Source organism: Musa acuminata, chromosome BXJ3-5 (assembly GCF_036884655.1).
Source record: "Musa acuminata AAA Group cultivar baxijiao chromosome BXJ3-5, Cavendish_Baxijiao_AAA, whole genome shotgun sequence".
NCBI classification, from domain to species: domain Eukaryota; kingdom Viridiplantae; phylum Streptophyta; class Magnoliopsida; order Zingiberales; family Musaceae; genus Musa; species Musa acuminata.
This window is the reverse complement of record NC_088353.1, coordinates 34,610,001-34,628,678: the sequence shown is the minus strand read 5'-3', so window position 1 is coordinate 34,628,678 and position 18,678 is coordinate 34,610,001. Positions and strand designations below refer to the sequence as shown.

General features: G+C 36.8%; 2 protein-coding genes and 1 long non-coding RNA gene across 21 annotated transcripts; all 3 read right to left on the bottom strand.

The window, feature by feature from the left end:
- Nucleotides 1–208: 208 nt before the first annotated feature.
- LOC135582033 (F-box protein FBW2-like) lies at nt 209–3,390 on the bottom strand. 18 transcript variants are annotated; one of them, XM_065152670.1, is made up of 5 exons: nt 3,233–3,380; nt 3,035–3,067; nt 2,626–2,890; nt 2,025–2,364; nt 209–1,145 (listed from the first exon to the last, which is right to left on the bottom strand). In XM_065152670.1, the coding sequence occupies exons 4-5, from the start codon at nt 2,330–2,332 to the stop codon at nt 488–490; spliced, it is 966 nt and encodes a 321-aa protein (XP_065008742.1). In that variant the 5' UTR covers nt 2,333–2,364; nt 2,626–2,890; nt 3,035–3,067; nt 3,233–3,380; the 3' UTR covers nt 209–487. The 18 variants fall into 18 exon arrangements, with proteins under 18 accessions (XP_065008742.1, XP_065008741.1, XP_065008744.1 ...); XM_065152669.1 differs by having other exon boundaries at nt 2,802–2,890; XM_065152672.1 differs by lacking the exon at nt 3,233–3,380 and adding an exon at nt 3,155–3,173.
- A 1,467-nt stretch (nt 3,391–4,857) lies between these two features.
- Nucleotides 4,858–12,673, bottom strand: LOC135638346 (uncharacterized). Of its 2 annotated transcripts, XR_010496594.1 has the most exons (5): nt 12,147–12,673; nt 6,524–6,669; nt 5,716–6,354; nt 5,460–5,639; nt 4,858–5,355 (listed from the first exon to the last, which is right to left on the bottom strand). It is a non-coding gene; the product is annotated as an uncharacterized LOC135638346 (long non-coding RNA). The 2 variants fall into 2 exon arrangements; XR_010496593.1 differs by lacking the exon at nt 6,524–6,669 and having other exon boundaries at nt 4,859–5,355.
- Nucleotides 12,674–16,601: 3,928 nt separating this feature from the next.
- Nucleotides 16,602–17,723, bottom strand: LOC103974319 (protein PHOSPHATE-INDUCED 1 homolog). Its single transcript, XM_009389119.3, has one exon. It carries the CDS (start codon nt 17,664–17,666, stop codon nt 16,755–16,757), a length of 912 nt encoding a protein of 303 aa, XP_009387394.2. The 5' UTR covers nt 17,667–17,723; the 3' UTR covers nt 16,602–16,754.
- Nucleotides 17,724–18,678: the final 955 nt, after the last annotated feature.

Genomic DNA, 18,678 nt, shown 5'->3' with positions numbered 1-18,678 from the left:
TGAAAGATTGATGATAGAGGAAAGCAAGGATGCCAAGAGACAGTCCCAAGATTCTTCAATTCATGTAACTAACTACATGAAGATCTGAACTCTTCGATATCAACCTGCTTCGATATCAACCTGCTCCGATGCATACTCCGGTAAGGACAGATGCTTAGGATATGCCGTAAACAAGTTTCGTGGAGAAGAACCTCCATCCGACACGATATGCGGGAATCACATTCATAGATATTTGCAGGGAAGGATACAGCTACTTTCTTATTATATGACTCCTTATGAGTTAAAAAGTAAGAGACTTAACAAAGTCATGTAAACACTCAAGTTTACCTCTACATGCATCCCCTTCAACATTCAAAGCAAAGATACAATGGATTTTCTATTCTCATTATGTAGCAGTTTTCAGTCGACTTGAGAAAACAAAGCATGGTAGTAGAAGCAGACACGGCACGGCGATAGTATAGGATCCTTAAAAGCCAACCGACGATACTCACGGAGATGGAGGCCAATCAAACACAGTGACTGCATCACTAAAGCCACCCCCGTAGAACCTTACTTCAAAACCCTCCAATCCTTGATCATCCTCCCATATGCTATCATCGTCGCTTAACCCCTCGTAGACATCTTCACCGTCTTCCATGAAGTCCCAAGTGTACACAGAAGAATCCGAGTAGTCTGAGCACCCATCCCAGCAACTTTGCTCGTAGCAGTCTATAATGTCTGGTCCTAATACTTTCAAACCAGAATGCCGCTCCTTCAAATACTTCTGATCTAGCTTCACATCCCAACAGCCCCTTAGGTCCAAGTACTCAAGATCCTTGCAGCTTGAGAGGATATCAAGTACCGCTCGAGTGGTCAAGAGCAGGTAGGCCAGCTCCAAGTGGCGCAACCTGGGCATCGATACCGCAATAGCATATGCCTCTTCATCTTGGCAGACCTTGTTTGCGACCTCTAGCGGATGCATCCTACGCCGCAGAACGATGAGGGATCTGCAGTGCTTTCCGAATGCTTCAATCGCACGGGCACCTATCTTTCTGCAGTAGCTAATGTCTAAGAAAGTTATATTTGATAGTCTTGGGGCAATAACTTCCGCAATGGAGTCGCTTATTTCACTTCTTGGAAGCTCCAACCGCCGAAGGGAACCGGCACTAGGAAAATCAAAAAGCAAATAAGAAACTCAATAAGATTAATTACAGCCATCAAACAATAATGATAATAGATTATCTATCCTTGCAATACCTTGAACTATTGTTCATGTATAATCCATTTCTACTACCAGTTTATTTCACAATTAAATCCAAATTTAGAGTAAACCAGCATATGCAAGACCTACAGAGAATACAGATGCCAATTTAAATTCACAGAGACTAGCGAATTACAGGTTTGGCCTTGAAAATCCTAAAGATATGTATGACCTCAAACGTTTCTCCTGACTGTTAGGTCACTTCTAACTCAAGAGTATAGCTATGAACAGAGAATATTTCATATGTCACAAGACTCATAACAGTGCCATCTTACGACGAAGTTTATAGTGAGGTAAGTAACAGATATTAGAAACCTAAAATCCTAACATGCAAGAAAGTGATGTTCCAAATAACATATCAAACCTAAATATGATAAGAACAATTCATGTGGACGTAAGCTACCCATAACTGTGACAGATACTCTTCCTGTTACTCCAATATGAAGCTATAGAGAAAGATCCAAAGTAAGCACATCTAGATAGGACCTCTGCTGATTTTTGAACCACAACCAATTTCAACACCAGTCATCTCATTCATGTGAATCTAACTATCAACAGTGCAGAAAATTTTGGTTGTGATGATGATAGATGGCTGCTCATACTCCTTCATTAAGTGATGTAGACACAATAACAACAGTGAAAAAATTGCAATTCTAGACTTAAATGTGAATTCAAAGCGACGGTCTTCCAAAGTTTTGAGTTGATGAGTGAATCATAAATTGGATGACAAAACCTAGAGCTAGTTAAGCATGAAGGATGCTTATATGGGAGGAGATGGACGTACTGGTCTGCAATGAAGGAGAACATGGATTCAGTGTGGAGCCCTGAGACGCTGAGCCTGCGGAACGAGCCACAGCTTCGAGCAATGAGCATGTGGAGCATCTGGTCCAGATGCTCCGGCTTGCACCGCAGGCTCCATTCCTCGATGTCGATCTCCTGCCAGCAGTAGGGCCCCGACACCACCCGCTCCCAAGATTTGCACACCCTGGGAATGACCGTGAGGATCTCCTGAAGAGAGAGGTTGCGGAAGATGAGGCTCAGGGCGTCAGGGATGAGCTCCTCCCAGGCCCTGACTTCACTGCCCTCCGCCATGTCGTCCGAGCAGAGTGGATTACCCTACATCCCTGTCCAAAAGAATGGGTCAAATGGAGAAAATGGGCTCCGGAAAATAGAATCCCAGAGCACTGTCCGCAACAAGCGAATCGAAATCTGGCAAATGAGATCGAGAATTAGAACACCAAGCATGGCGAATGAGAATGAATCAGATGCAGGAAACAGAATCAAGAACCAGAGATCGGAAACTTCTTCTCACAGGAACCGAATCCAAAGGCGGCAAATGCAGAGATCAATTAACTAGATCCGCAGAAAATAAAGGAATTGAGTACCTCGGAGGTCGAAGATTACCGAAAATTACTTGTAAATACAGAAGAACAAATCTGCGGCACAAATTGAGGAGATTTCGCCCAAAAAGGCGACAAAAAACTCTTCATTCCCAGCTGAAACAACGCAAAACGCCCGCTTTTGCGACCAACAAATGGAATAAAGGAAGAAAAACCCCAACCTCAAGAGTGAAAATTGAAACAGCAACAGGGAAAGCTAATCTCTCGTCACCCGACAACACAACATCACGACGACGAAGATTGATTCATCCTAAACAACAACAAAAACAAGAAGAAAGATTGCGCCTTGAGTGCTCAGTCTTCGATGGCCAAAAGAAAGAAGAGCAAAAAAGATTGCGCCTTGAATCACTCGCATCAGACCCAGCAAGACAAAGATCGAGAAATCGAGACTCACGCGCGGGTGCTACTTCCAGCCCAAGCGGAGAAGCTGCCCAAATCCAAACATTAAGAAAGACAAAGGCTATCTTTAGTAATGCAACAGATTACAAGAAACAAAATCCCTAGAGGGTCATACACATCATTCACAAAAAATATACTGGAAAGCCTTCCGCTTCGATCAACATAAGAAGATGAGAGAGGAACGAAGAGATACCCATCATCATTAAACAACAGAAAAATAAAGGTATTTTCTTGATGCAATCAGCCTCTGCGTGTAAGAGAAGTAAAAGAGCAGAGACAACAGAGAGAGAGAGAGAGAGAGAGAGAGAGGAAACACGAAAAAAAGGTCTCACTGAACCCAAGAAGAGACAGGAAATGTAGCAATTGGCAAAAAGCTACAGAGGATGGAAAAAGTAAGCTCGAAATTACAGGAACTAATTATTATTTATTATTTTATTTCCTTTTTTTTATTGATCTTCTTCTTTGAGAATCTCGTCGAATGAAAGCCACGTGGAGGTTATCATATTTGTTGGGTTAAATTAATCGATGTCTTTAGGAGACGTTGAAAAACGATTTCACATCCGTCCTGTCATTATCATCTTAATTTGATCAAAATGTCATCATTTCAAACACCAATCGACACATTTTGGTGTGATCATATTTTTTTTTTATTATCTATTTTTTTCAAAAAAAATTAAATAATAAAAGCAATATTCCATCCGATAAAATATTAAAATCTTTATCGACTAAATAATTAAGTTAATCGACATCTTTAAAAATATATCAAATCAAATAGGAAGAAATTAGAGTTTCTGTTTTGGTTTCCGGATGGAGTTTTCTAACTCGTTGACCAAATTTGGAGGATAACATCACCTTCCATCCATATGCAGACGTCACTTCATAAAACTCTAGATATACGTTTACATTCCTATTATGAAGACACGAACATATTAGATCGTAGTCATTCTTTCTTTGGTAATCACGTTGTGATTTGATCTGCCATCACTCAACCATACCCTGTATTATAATCCTTGAAAGATCCACTTGGACTAAGAGATAGATGAGGTTTTAAGTAATGTCAGGTAGGAATCCGAATCCTGTCTATAATTATAAATCTAAATATCCACTTGGAAAAGATGTTTAATGTCGCTTAGAACTTATTTAAGTACCAAAATGTACTCCCAAAACCATCCATCACATTCTAATGATCTTATTCTGCTCCCAATTGTCTATCCTTACTTAATTCATTAACTCTTATAGCTCGTACCAAAAAAGAATCTCTTACCATCTGAGGAGTAACAAGCACTTGCTTAAAAACTCAATTCCCAAGCTACTTGTTGTTGCGTCCCAAAATCTATTCCTTGGTCTAATTGCATACATGCAAGTAAAATACTCAACTTGTTACTGTCCTAAGAATGATTACGGTATGTAATGTACAAGTTTCATTGTTACCAGAACACAAACAATAATTACTTACCAAAGTGCTAAAATTAATTCAAGATGGGATTAAAATGATGATTTCTCAAACCTGATAGATTAATATCCAAAAAAAGATCTAACTCCATTCAGCTATCACATTAAAAACAAATGGAACAATAATAACAATCTACAATGTTTTTAACTATTTGAGATCAACTAACTATCAGAAAAAAAAAATAATTAAGATAATTTAATTTTTTTTTTTATAATTTTTATTAATATAAATTATTTTATCTTTTCTGATTATAACATTAATGGACTTTCTTATATTATTATTATCTATTAGAACTACACTCAATTGTTCATTAAAAAAAAAATATATATATATATATATATATATATATATATCTTTTTATCATATTTTTTATTATATGTTTCTTCTTAACAGCCAAAAAAAAAAAACAATACTCCGTCCTGACCTAATAATTATCTTAAAAATTTGCTCTTAATCTAACAAATGAAAAACCAAAATCTACTCTCCACGGTGTGCTTCTAAGGTTGTCCCCCTCCACGGTAAGCCACGGCCTGGTCTTGGGTCACCGGAAGCAAGAAGGTTGGTTGGGGGGCATTAAAGAGGTTGTCATCCTCAAACATGAAGTTGGCAATGACTTGTGTCAGATCACATCATACGGAAGTTTTTATGCACCTTTCTTTTGGGAATGTCTAACTTATTTTTCTCATTTTCTTTTCCTTTTTGAACAGCTTTTGCACGTAGCATGTGAAGCCTTAGTCGTACAAGGCAGTCACCAAACCCAAGCTCTGCAAACCTAGAGCCACACAGTATTTTCCTTGGTAAGCCTTCAAGCACACAAGATTATCCAAACCTGACGACGTCCGATTCGATGTCACTTAACCACCCTGTCGACCACAAAAAGATTATGTTTGTCATGAATACGTGCAAACTCACCGATTGAGGTGATGATGATGGATCAAAGAACCGAAAACCAATGAAAAATTGATACCTTCTTATTGATGCCAAGAGACGTTCGACTGGTGCAGGTTGATGAAGCCGTCTCATAATTAGCCTGATGAATGGACCGCTGCTGACACACACACAGAAGCACCTTCTTCACTGTACCTGTCACAGGCTTATCCAGCATTCGTAATATGACCTCAGAAATGGTAACTGAGGAAGGACCTACCTACATCAAAAGAAAATAAACAAAAATGATGTCCCAGGTGTCTCCGAGTGCATGACTCTGAGCAAGTGAAAATTACCATATGGCTTATGGCTCAGTTCAAGCGAAGCTCATGCCCATAAATTGAGCTCCACAGCATTGATTGCTGCTCACCTTCCCAAGACTGGCAGGTGGAGCAGTAGAAGCAGCCAGCATTCACTGGACTGGACAAGCCAATCCGAGAAGCCATGGACTCAACTGCGTACTGACCCACCCTTGTGGCACTGTCAGGATGCTGTGGTCGAGTCACCAAATAGTATAGTGATGATGCCCAACACATTAACTGAACTGAGACTTGATGTTACTATACATGCCAAAGCCCGAAGAGAGTCACAGGAAACCAAGTGGAGCATCCTTAGAATCTGAACTGGTGATCTGATCCATGCCGGTGGATTCAAAAAGACAAGAACCCCATTATTAATTACTCCAAGATGGTTGCATCAAACGCCACCGAGGTTTTGACATGTTCTGCTCTGAATATAAAAATCCAAATCCATCTGGCAACACCGACCAAGATCGAGAAAAGACAAATCTAAGTGCTGTGAGTTGATCTCGGGCACATGCAGGAGCTTGATTTTGCTTGTTACAAGCCAGACAGACTTTGCAGACACAACTTGGAGTTGGTCTGCAGATGTGAGCAAGTTCCCAAAACACCCAATTCAAATTTCGCATTCCCTCCCTGTGGCAGTCCAAATAAATCATAAGGTTCTGAGGTCGAAGAAGAACATTGCTGAAGTGGTAAGGAATGAAAGGAGAGACCAACGTCAATATGATATTTTACATGCACAGACATGCATGTATTCTTATTCATATGCAACCCAACCAAAAGGGAGGGGGAAAAGATCTACCTACAAAGGAAGGCAACCAGATTATCGGTTGCTTGATTTAATACTTCAAAGCAACCAGTTATACGAAACCATCATGCCAGCATTCGAACCAATTTACTTGGCTGCTAAATGCTTGAAAACCCAAAAGAACATTTTTGAACATCAGCCTGTACATTACGGGAATGATGAAGAGGAGTTAGATGAATAAACACCTGAGTTGGTTGAATAAAACCCTTCACAGATCAGAGTAGCAATGGCACCGTGCTCATGAACAAGAAAACCAGATCCATTTACAACAGAAGGTAAAGTCAAGTCTAGGAAAACAGATTAAAACTGTACAACATTAAATCTAGCTAATGTACATTTAAGATGTGGATTCCTCACATTACTTAGTTAAGATAACATTAAATAATTAACTATCAGTAACACCATAATGGTAGGCTCTTAGCAATTAACATGCTAGATTGGGTTGTCATCATCTAATAAGGAAATCTGAATAGAGGAATAAGTTTTTGCAATCTTTCTATGAGGTGGGCCAAACCTTTTAAACTCTGATACAAAATGTAGAAGACCCATGTAGTTATTTCAATTAACAGGTAAAGTGACAATTTTCTCACTCCTTTGTCCATTTTATAACAGGGACAGGTTTTCTAGTACCAGCGAAAGTGACATCTCAGTAGAAGGTACACAAGATTTCAAATTCCTTCATATGTATAGCAAAAAAATTCTTTCCATGAATAATAATACCAGAACAAGAAAATCTTTCATTGGCACTAGAAAACCTTTGTGTCGACAAAAAAATAACTACATTACTTCAACAAGGAGATTATATTATCTTCAGGTATATGATAAACTAATTGCATGATCCAGTAGAAAAAAAACGCTTTACAACAATTGCAAATCTTGGCATAAATTGCTGCTAACAGGTCCATGTAAGAAAATGTACCAAAAGATGGTCTATGTAGTCATTATTGACCGGGTACTAATACATCTTAAATTGGTTCAAGTATGATATAAATTCATGCCAAACCTAAGTCAATCCCATACTTTAGTTAATAGCACCTTGTATTTATTGCAAACAACTTGATGACTCTCGAGCACATTAGCCTAGAAGGAGTACAAACTAGGACATAAGCAATTTTACACATTGAGTTAAGATCTAGAATTATTATAACTATTTATTAAATCAAATTCTTAGCTGAATCTTTTATGACTCTTTCTATTCAAATAGACAAATCATAGTTTGTGTGAACCTCTCTGCAAGGTAGACAAGTCTGGGCAAGAAAGTACTAAGCTTGCGTTTGGGAATACAGTTGCATTTTTAATGTGCATTTGGAGAATGGGACTCGAGTGAATATGCAGTTATGGAATACTCTAAGTGTTTAGTAAATAATAGATAAAAACTTCATTTTAAATTTAAATGTGTATTGACGTGAGTGTTGTTTGGTAAAGTTGTATTTCAAAAGTCCATTGAATATTATGTGACAAAAAATTAATAAGTAAATAAAGAAAATAAATAAATGAATGTATGTAATCTTATAAGAAATTTTATATGACTTAGATACATAATAAATAAATAATATAATCATATAAATAAATATAAAATAATCCTTAAAAATAAATAAATAAAATTTCACATTATCGAAGACAAATCATGTTAGTTTCTCACTAAATCAAGTAGGTAATTTTGTGATTTTAGATAATATCATAGGATACTTTGGGAATTTGAAAAATTACATTAGCATTCTGCAAATGCCGAAATGCTAATGCTACCCTGAGATAGCATCAGCATTTGAACATTTGTAATGAAGCATCCAAGCCAAATGCAATTTGAAAAAAACTTACAAACACCAAATCACATTTGAAATGTGCATTAGGCCCTCAATGCACGTTTTAAATGTGTTTCCAAACGCACCCTAAACCTCAAGCATTCATCTATCTTACACAATGCAATAACAGTTTCAAAATAAAATGTATACAATTTGAAGATCTTGGCAGCTAACTTGTCTTTCATACAAACATATTTGTCATCATAGTAACATGAAGGACTTTGAACCACTTGAAAACCAATTATGCATTATAGTAAAGAACCTCTTCTAGATTGTTATACTCTAGTTTACTGATACATGTACTCCATACTTAATCTGAAATCATGTTGATGTATAAATCATCAAAATTAAATGCCCAGATGTATTTAGTCCCATTTAATGTTTCCTGTCACTACAAATACCTAAAAGATAACAATTGATTGAGACATCTGTACAACAGAAGAGATAAATCTTACTTGCAAAAAAACAAACATTATCAAGAAACTTATAGTTCATATAACTAGAGTTACTTACCCCCAAGATAGTTCTCGACATGATGAATTGTCTAAAATTCACCATCCATTCAAAGCACCAAGCATAAGCGTGCATCCAAGAAAACTTTATTATCAAGCCTCTTCTGTGGATCCAATTTCGGACCAAGGATATCGCAAGTTCAAATGCATCTAATTTGAGTAGTTGAGTTCTAGATTTTAGTTTTGGGGTTGTATTGGTTAAATTGGGTATTCTATGCTTTTATATCTTCAAACTCTGGAGTATTTCATTTCATTGCCATTAAATAGGTCCATGAGCAACTAGATATGATTTCCAAAAAAATATTCAGAAATATTAAATAGTAAAAAAATGAGCATACTATTTTTAAATTAGTTGATAAATTAGTTATTTAAAAATTTAAAACTACATTAATGTTAAAACATATTAACAAATTTAAATGATACTCTTGGAATAAAACATTAAAGTATTCCCTAATTATATAGATATACATAACAATCCTTTCAGTTTCACCCTATGAAGCTTTACTGTTCCCTCGGATTGGCTTTGGGCCTTTCCTGCGCAGCTTAGGTGGAAGGCGAAGAAGGCCTCCTTCCGGGGGGGGCCCGAGCCATCAGTGAGATACCACTCTGGAAGAGCTAGAATTCTAACCTTGTGTCAGGACCTACGGGCCAAGGGACAATCTCAGGTAGACAGTTTCTATGGGGCGTAGGCCTCCCAAAAGGTAACGGAGATCCCCCATATGGATAATACATATTCCGGTTGACCGAGCCTAATTCTAATTGTTTTGTTCCGAAGCAAAGATATCCACGGAGGCCGGTTCGTCCTATTCAGATATTCACGACCAAGAGGTACTGGATTCTCTTTCGGATAGGCCCTGAAAGGAGAAGGAAGGCCGGAATGCCAACAGACGTCTGTCTCCAACAGACGTCTGTCTATTCTCTAATTCACCCGACCCGATCCATTTTGGGAACGTCCAGTGCCAAAGTCACTGAATGGGTAAGTAGAGTACATAAATATTTTTGGATGAAATTATTTTTTTAATTTGTTTGAACCTTAACTAACATCTATTTTAAGAATTTAATTAAAAGTACAATTGGAGGGTTCCTGTTTCAAGGGACTTGAATTTCATGATTCATTGGATTGGAATACAATGAGATACGGTCGATTCCTATATGGTTAAATCTTACCCCAATCTCTCTCAGACACTGGTCTCTTTCTTCAGTAGGGCCAGCAGTGACTACAATAACAACATTGTTGCTACTTGATGGCTACAGAATAATAGCAGCAACAGTGGTGTGGCAGTGACTGGTACAATTTTTTATCCTCTCCTCTTTACATTCTTCTTTTTTTATTCGCCAAAAATGGTATTGACCAGAATCAAGTAGAATTGACAGAGTCCAACTCGGTATTGGCTGATTCAGACTGAGTTCAAAGGATTCTCAATCACCTAACAAATATACTAGAATCCATTATGAGTCAACACAGGTGTAGTGGGGAAAATGTTGGATCAAAGTGTCAAAGTTTGCCAGTTTCACATCTATTATACCTTGTGTTTGCACAAATTCGATGCTACTACTTTTTCACTTTCACAATTTAATTAATAAATCCTTCACCTCATAATAAGCTAACTTTAACCATTAACTTATGATGAAAACCCCATCAATAATACTCGATAATACACTAAATGCGTTAGTTTTCCATCCAATGTATCTCAGTTCATACTTAAAATCCTTGCTTGAGAGTCTTCGCTTAATCAATCCTATTATCCTAATATCAATATATGAATAGAAACTTTGGGTCACATTGTTTCTTTTAGTGTCACATTGGACTTAGGTTTACCTATGAAATAAAGCACATGCTCTACGCTACTCTAAACAATTACGATTTTGATAAACTATATTGTATTCACTTTTCATCTTGAATGCAAAAAGTGGGAGTAAAAACAGAGGATGTTAAACCATAAGACCATTAGAAATTCAGCCTTCTTTGTGCATAAAATTATCAATAGGAATCCAACTGTGTTAAATTGCATAATGGTTAGGGATTCAAACTGGATTTCAAGTGGATACAGAAGCAACATGGATCAAATATGTTCCTAACAAACACACTTTTTTTTTTTTCATAGGACTCGAAAGCAAAGGTGGACTATTGGGCACTTAGGGCATGATTAGGAAATACATAATAAGATTGATATAGATCCATTTGTGTATGAAAACTTAAGTAAAACCATTTTCACACTTAGGAAAATATAATTAAATTTACACATGTATACATGTCAATATTAAGTACAAACAATTTCACTATTTCCTAAGTTTTCAATAGACGTATAATAAATTATGTCCTAATGTGAAGAACTCAACATTGACTATGTAAGTTATGCAAAATTTACATCATTACACTTGATCACAAATGTAGTTTGTAGTCTTCCAGCAAGATAACTTGTTCTAGCTGTGTGCATATAGGGAACTTGTATTCTTAACATATTAGTTAAAAATGGTTACAATTAAATTGCCATAGGGCCGACAAAGTTCTAGTAAATGTAAGGCACTGCATTTGAGAGCATAGCCTCACATTCCTTCAAGTAATAGGCATGAACGTGTCTTAAGTCCTAATGCTTTACTTTTTTCATAATACATGACGATCTTCGTGGGGAGGAGCTATTTACAGATTAGCCCCCTGTAATTAGTTACCCTTAACATCCCAATCCCTATACTTTCAAAAGTAACATTGAGGTCTCTATACTTATGAAAGTGAATTATTTAACCATGTTTCTTCTCACGCGGTCGACTTTACTGACGAAAAGATCGCAGGGTTTACCATTAAGCATGTGCTGACTCTATCTCACTTCGGTTTACCACTGAGTACGTGCGGTATTTTCATCAGCAGAGTCGACCACATGAGGAGAAACGGGATTAAATATTTCACTTTTGTAAATATAAGGATCCCAATATCACTTTTGAAAATGTAAGGACCGAGATGCTAAAGGTAGCTAATTACGGAGGATATTATGTATTTAGTCCCGTGGATAGTTTTAAACTAATTGTACAGCATTTTAAAAGAATCATATAGTCTTCCTTTTGTGTTTTTTTTTTTTTTTGCATGTCATTTACATTTTCTATATTCTAGTTTACTTTTGCCTTCATAACAAAAAAGCATCATTCAATAGATCCTTTCATTCTCAAAATCGTGAATCAGAATGTGGAACATCAGGCAATGCATTATTGAGACAGTAATAGAAATCTATATATACAACAATTTAACCAAAGGTTATAAGTGAAATGAAAGAAACTTCACATTCTAATAGACCATGAGATCGTATATACCAGTTGGTGAGCGATCCGAACCGAAGAGGAAATGCTGCACCTGCAGTCTCGTACATCTTCGGCATCCCACTGGTGCCATCAAGCATGGCCGAGCGCTCCGCGATCACCTTCTCCACAAAAGCAGTGAAGGGCTGGCACATATACTAACCGGAGAAGTTATCAAGAATGCCCTGCTTCTGGGTCTATCCGAGCTAGTCGAAGGAAAAGAGGAAGTGGTGGCCATCGAACCGCGCCACACAACACCCCCCCACCCCCAATACGACGTGTGACCGCGGTGCCGTAGTCAAGTGAGGCGTTAGCGAAGTAGTCAAGGAGAAGGTGGACGATCTCATCGAACTAGGAGGAGGAGGTCGAGGACAAAGGCCCCAGCCTCGTCGGCGAGAGCGAAAGAGTCAGCGAGGGAGAGGAGGCCGGAGAGGGTGGAGGGGACGGGGTCGAAGATCTCGGCGGCGGCCACGGACGGAGCGGAAGCCGAGGAAGTGACGGCTCGCGGCGGAGTCGGCCATTCTTTTGCCCTTTGGGCGTGAATGGGGGACTGAGTCAGTGGGCTTCTTCCAATGGGGGATGCGAGGACTAAATATTGGGCCTTAAGCCCATTGGATTTGTCAGACAAACAATATATTGTTTTCCATAAAGAAAATTTTGTTCCCTATGTTTCTATTCATATTCATTCTTAGGAAATGAAATCTAATTCTTAACATTTCTGAAGAAATTGGAGGGACATCTCTTTTCAATTTGTATTCAACATTTTAAAGAATAAAATGGGTATGGGGGACGATTACATAGAATCTTTCATCCTTGATAAATTATTCTTTTTAGATATTTTCTCTATATTTCGTCACACCATTAATATAAATCGAATCATCTTGATTCTACATATATCTTTTTTTTTCTTTTATCAATCCTAAAATTTTTGCATATCCCAAATATTTATATAGAGTTAGTTATCATGGAATACCAACGTCTGTGTGCGAGAACTTATCATTGAATATAATACAATATGTTACGATATGCAATGTATGTCTTGGAAACTCGACGATTATAACCTACATATCAAGCGTTAGGCATCTCTAACCTTTGATGCATCTACTTTAATCATCAATCAAAAGTATTCGAGGTACTCTTTAATCGATTTTTTATAAAGTTACAGTGGTTGAGCTTTAAAAAGTACACACTACACTTTGATAGGAATAGAATTTCTCGAAATGCAATGAAGGGCAAACGTAGAACACAAGTAGTGAAATCTGTCTTTGTCAACATAAGTGAAAGAGGAAAATATTGTCTCAAATAAATCTATCTTATTTATAAAATATTTCCTCACAGTTCAATAATCTCAGGTAAGATTCAATCAATACTTTATTCTTGATCTTCACGTAAGACCTCAGATTGGTTTGGGCATTAGAATGATCATCGATTTGCATGCTGCTAATACTAGTTTCATAGATGATAGTCATGATATTAGAAACTTATCTTGAAGGAAATCATTATAAAGAAATATTCACCATCTTAAATATTCGACCTCTTAGTACGAATCAATCAATCAATCAATCAATTCTATCACTAATTATGAGAACAAGAAAATAAAATATAAAATAAAATTAATAATCTGAATAGAATTTGTTGAAATGCTTAAAGAATTAAAAAGAGACTCAAATGAGATTGATTGCAGGTGAAATAAATACTATTAAATGTTTAGTGTATTCAAAAATAATATCTATGTACTTTGACTCTTATCTATTTCTCTAAAACATTACTAATTCATCTTAGCTATGATATGGGTGATAAATATCTAAATTTTTAGAGATTTTTGTTAGATTTTATGATCCTTTATAATTAGATAAGATGTTTAATATAATTAATTGGGTTCCATTGAAATATTTTAACCAATAGAATAGAAGTTCAATTTCTTAAGAGATAATTTTTACGGGAAGAAATCTTATAATATTTTATCGTAGATTTTTGCTCTTATCTATAAATAGTCTCTATGGATTGAAGATGCGTTAACATATGCTTACACGCACATCTCTCCGTCTTAGGATTATAGTTTTCTCCTAATTATCTTCTGAAAAGCATCAAAAGTATATATCGTTAAACAAAGATCTATATATTTGATTTCCATCTTGATATAAAAATTATATTTTTACATTTTATACAGTATATTACAGTTTTTATGCTTTATTTTCATACAAATATAATTATCGAAAACACAAAGAACCATTGATGTCAAAATTTACCCATGACTTCCAAGGAGAAGTGCAGGGTGGATTTCAAATTTGAAGAGAGAGAGAGATGTCACCATCCACGTCCAGCTTTTGTCAGGCTCACATCCATAAATGGCTCGTACCAAGAAAGCCGGTGTCAGGAAAAGTCCCTTTGGCCTCTCTATCAGACAGTACAACGACACAGTGCATGGCTTTTGCGTATTGTTTAGAACACCAACAACCATCACTATATTCCATAGTATGATGAATCATTCAAACTAAATCTTAATAAGTATGTTTATAGTGTATTATGATTCATTAGTATGTAATCAATCTAGACCGAGTGCTGGGAAAATCCATAAAGGTCTGATGATAGATAGATAGATAGATAGATAGATTTTATTTTTTATTTTTAGATTAAGAAGAAATTTTCATTACTCTATTTAATGAGATTTATTACTTGTACAATAATATGCATGAAGGTGACATGATAAATATTATAACATTTTGATAAAATCATTGACATCTTATACTTGAAATATCACATCCATCTACGTGGCTCATTTATTATCCAATCTTATTAGGACCAATGTGATATGATAAGCTTGGGACCGCAAGAATTTGACTCCATGAAAAAGATTATATATATTCTCTTCTTTAAATACGTAAAAAACTATTCTCGCAATATTATTGTTGTACCAAAAATTAATCTTGAATCGATTAAAGTTAATAAACTATTTCATCGTCATTAAAAAAATCTTTATTATGGTATCAAAGCAACTGATAAGTTTCAAACCATACAATTTCTTTTTCTTCATTTGATTTGTCACAAACCCTTTTTACTTTAGTTTGCACATGAAATGAAATAAATGTTAAAGCTAATAATTATGTTATGCATGGGAGAACCAAAGTAAAAAAAAGCTTTAAGCTCTCGAGGTTTGAGATAATTCAATTAAAATTATCTATAAACCTCTATCTATCTAATTTTTTTGAGATCAAATCTCACAATCATCTTCGATCGCCTATGTTTCAACAAAACAAATTATAGGAAGCAAATAGAAGTCAAATGGTGCACCTTATTATCCTATGAATTAATTTTATAGCAACAACTTTCTTTGCTTACGATCAATCACAAGAACACGCCGCCTTCCATGTGATGATTACAAGTCAAGATGTTGGCTTTAGACCACTATCATATAATTGTTGCCACCATGATATCATGAAAGCTAGAAGAAGAAAGACTTTGGAAGATCGAGTAGTGTAATCGTTGCTATCATCACATCTTCTTTCTATCTTATGAATGAATTTTCTTTTCTTAACATTTCTTATCCTTCATTTCCATTCAAAATGAAACACCATCCTCAAAGTATACATTATTTTGATATTATATCATTAAAAATATATGCTTTTCATTTTGCTTCTCTACACCGAGAGATTTTAATCTTCACATACCGAGATGAATCTGTAAAGCAATGCATCCAAGACGTGGTCGGAATGTTGTGCTAATCTCAAGGACTGTGATGGGGAAACAAACGTGAAAAGAATGGAGCATCAATATAAGTGTACCACTGTGCCCATTCAATCTAACGGCTGTCTCATGTCAGACAAAACCTCGTTCTCATCCCACTCAATGTCACACTTTTGGCCCATTCTTATTTAAATCTCAAAACACACACACACACTCTCTCTCCCTCTCTCTCTTTCTCTCTCTTCACTCACGGAAATTTTCAATTCCTCAATATGCTTCTACTTGAACAATCAATCTATGTAAGTATTTATTTAATTATTATATATTATCAATGGGCTAATAATATATAATTTTTTTATAATTGACTTTCTTTAGTCTTTCGATCCTTATATCTTTAAAAATTATATTAATTTTTTTATATTTATAAAAATAAAATATTTAACCTATTTTTTCTTAATGTCATCAATTTTATTGATAAAAATATTATATATGTTCAATGATAAACTAAAAATATCATAAAGATAGAGTGTATATTATAAAGATCGAGTCAACGATGTAAGAAAAATCGAGATTAAATGTTTCACTTCAAAGCATGGATATCTCAATATAAATTTTAAAAATATAAATATTAAATATTTATATTTAATTATAGGAAGTAATAGATAATTAATCCTATTTATATGAGTTTTAATTGAGATTATTTCTGAAAATTATGTTATAATCATATCTAGTCAAAATTATCCATCTCTATTTTTTTTTTATTTTAGATGTGATGGATTTAAACTCAACATTAGCCAACAGATACATTTATGTAATTTGAACCCAAAACAGAGATGATAACACCGTCACTAAAAATCCAAAGTAAAAATACAGACTGATAATAATAATAATAATATTATTATTATTTTGGGACATAATTTTAGCTCTTTGGTTTAACCTTTACGCGCTGAGCTTACACTGCCTCGTCCTGGGGTCCCACATGGCGGGAAGCAGGTACTTTCTCCCAGCCAATCCCTTCGCGTTGTAGCTGGCCCCCGAAGCGGGGTCCACGAGCAGGTTCCCAGGGAAGCCCGGGAACGCGCCACCGCCGAAGATCCCGGTGCAGGCCGTCGCCGCCTCCATCGGCAGCGTGGGCGGACCCTGGAAGTAGCCGTCGCCGTAGGGATTGGTGACCGTGCCCGCCAGCAGCGTCGCCAGGTTGATGACGAGGCCGTCGATGCCGACGTCGCCGTTGGGCGGCACCAGCGGCGGCGTCTGCGGGCCGTAGGTGGGCTGGGCGAAGGGCCACGCGCAATTCCCCGGGCACTGCGTCGCCGGGTTGCCCACCCACAGGTACGCGTACCGGACCTTGCCGCGCCGCCCAGCGCGGCCGGCGTCGTGGAAGCCGCACCGGCTCATGCAGAAGCCGTCGACGAGAACGTCCGGGGCGGTGAGCACGGCGGTGATGGCGCCACGGTGGGGCGGGCGGGAGGCCAGCGCGAGGAGGTCGGAGTCGGTGAGGGACTTGCCGAGGGAGCAGCCCTGGTCCAGGAGCACGCGGCCGAGTGACAGCCGGGTGGGGCCACCGGGGCCGTACAGGCCGGTGGTTCCCCACCAGGACTCGACGGAGGTGGCGGGGGCGGAGAGGGAGCGGACGAAGTCGACGACGACGGCGCGCTGTACGGGGGTGAAGCTGCCGTAGAAGAGGAGGTTGACGGTGTAGTTGCCCTTGAGCAGGGCGCCCTTGTGGTAGGTGAGCACGAGGGGCTGCTGCGGCACCAGGAAGAGCATCCGGGGGATGACCGCGGAGGATTGGAGCAACAGCAGAGAGAGGAGAGAGAAGAGGAGGAGAGAAGGAGGAGAGAGAGCCATGTTGAGGTTGTGCTTGATGGCTTCGTGGGGGAGCAACAGGTGGAAGGGGTTTATTAACACTACAAACCAAAAGGGAAGGCAGAGAGAGTTTTAGGGTGGGGGAGACAAGCGTCAGTGGTGGGCACGCCTCGGAGAGAGACACACACGGAATTTACTATTGGACGCCACACTTTCATCTTGCATGTTCTTCGGGTAAGGAAAGGAGAAGAAAGAATGCAGGACAGCTTGCGAGCTTCTTGTAAATATGATGGTGATGTTGGTCATGTTCTTTGGGTCAGCCAGTTCAAACACACCACTGTGTCTTTTCTTCTGGTAAATGAACACAGAATCTTCATGATATAAATAAATTCTTATGCCATCATTTACATCTTCTTATATTTATTTAATAATTAGAAATATAAAAGTAAAGTAAATAGAATTAATCATTTATATCTAAATTAATTATATCTTTATATTTTAGTTGATATTAAGTATCAAAAGTACGAACGAATTATATATTATCTCTTATAATTAGTTATTTTTAGTATTTTAATTTTTATATCTATAAAGTTACATTTAGGTTTATATGAAAGTAAAATATTTAATCTCGTTTTTTCTCACGTTATCGATTTTTTTGATAGAAATATCATGTATACTCAGTGATAAACCTTATGATATTTTCATTAGTCGACAATACAAAGATAAATAAAGTTAAATATTTTTTTTTTATAAATATAGGGATCATAACGTAACTTTTAAAAGTATAATAATCGAAATGCTAAGGATAGTTAATTAAATAATCTAATCTATAATTAGTCAACTTAAAATAATATAATATTCTTATCATTTTCAAAGTTTTATAAAGAGTATTAATGTTAGATATGGTTTAGCCAATAATCAAATTATAATCAACCATCAAAATTAATTATTAATAAAAATATAAATTACTCAAAAAAACTCATCTTTTCTTATTTTTATCATAAAACGTTCCCTATTTTTAGTTGATTTTTATTATATTTTTATGTCGAAAAGG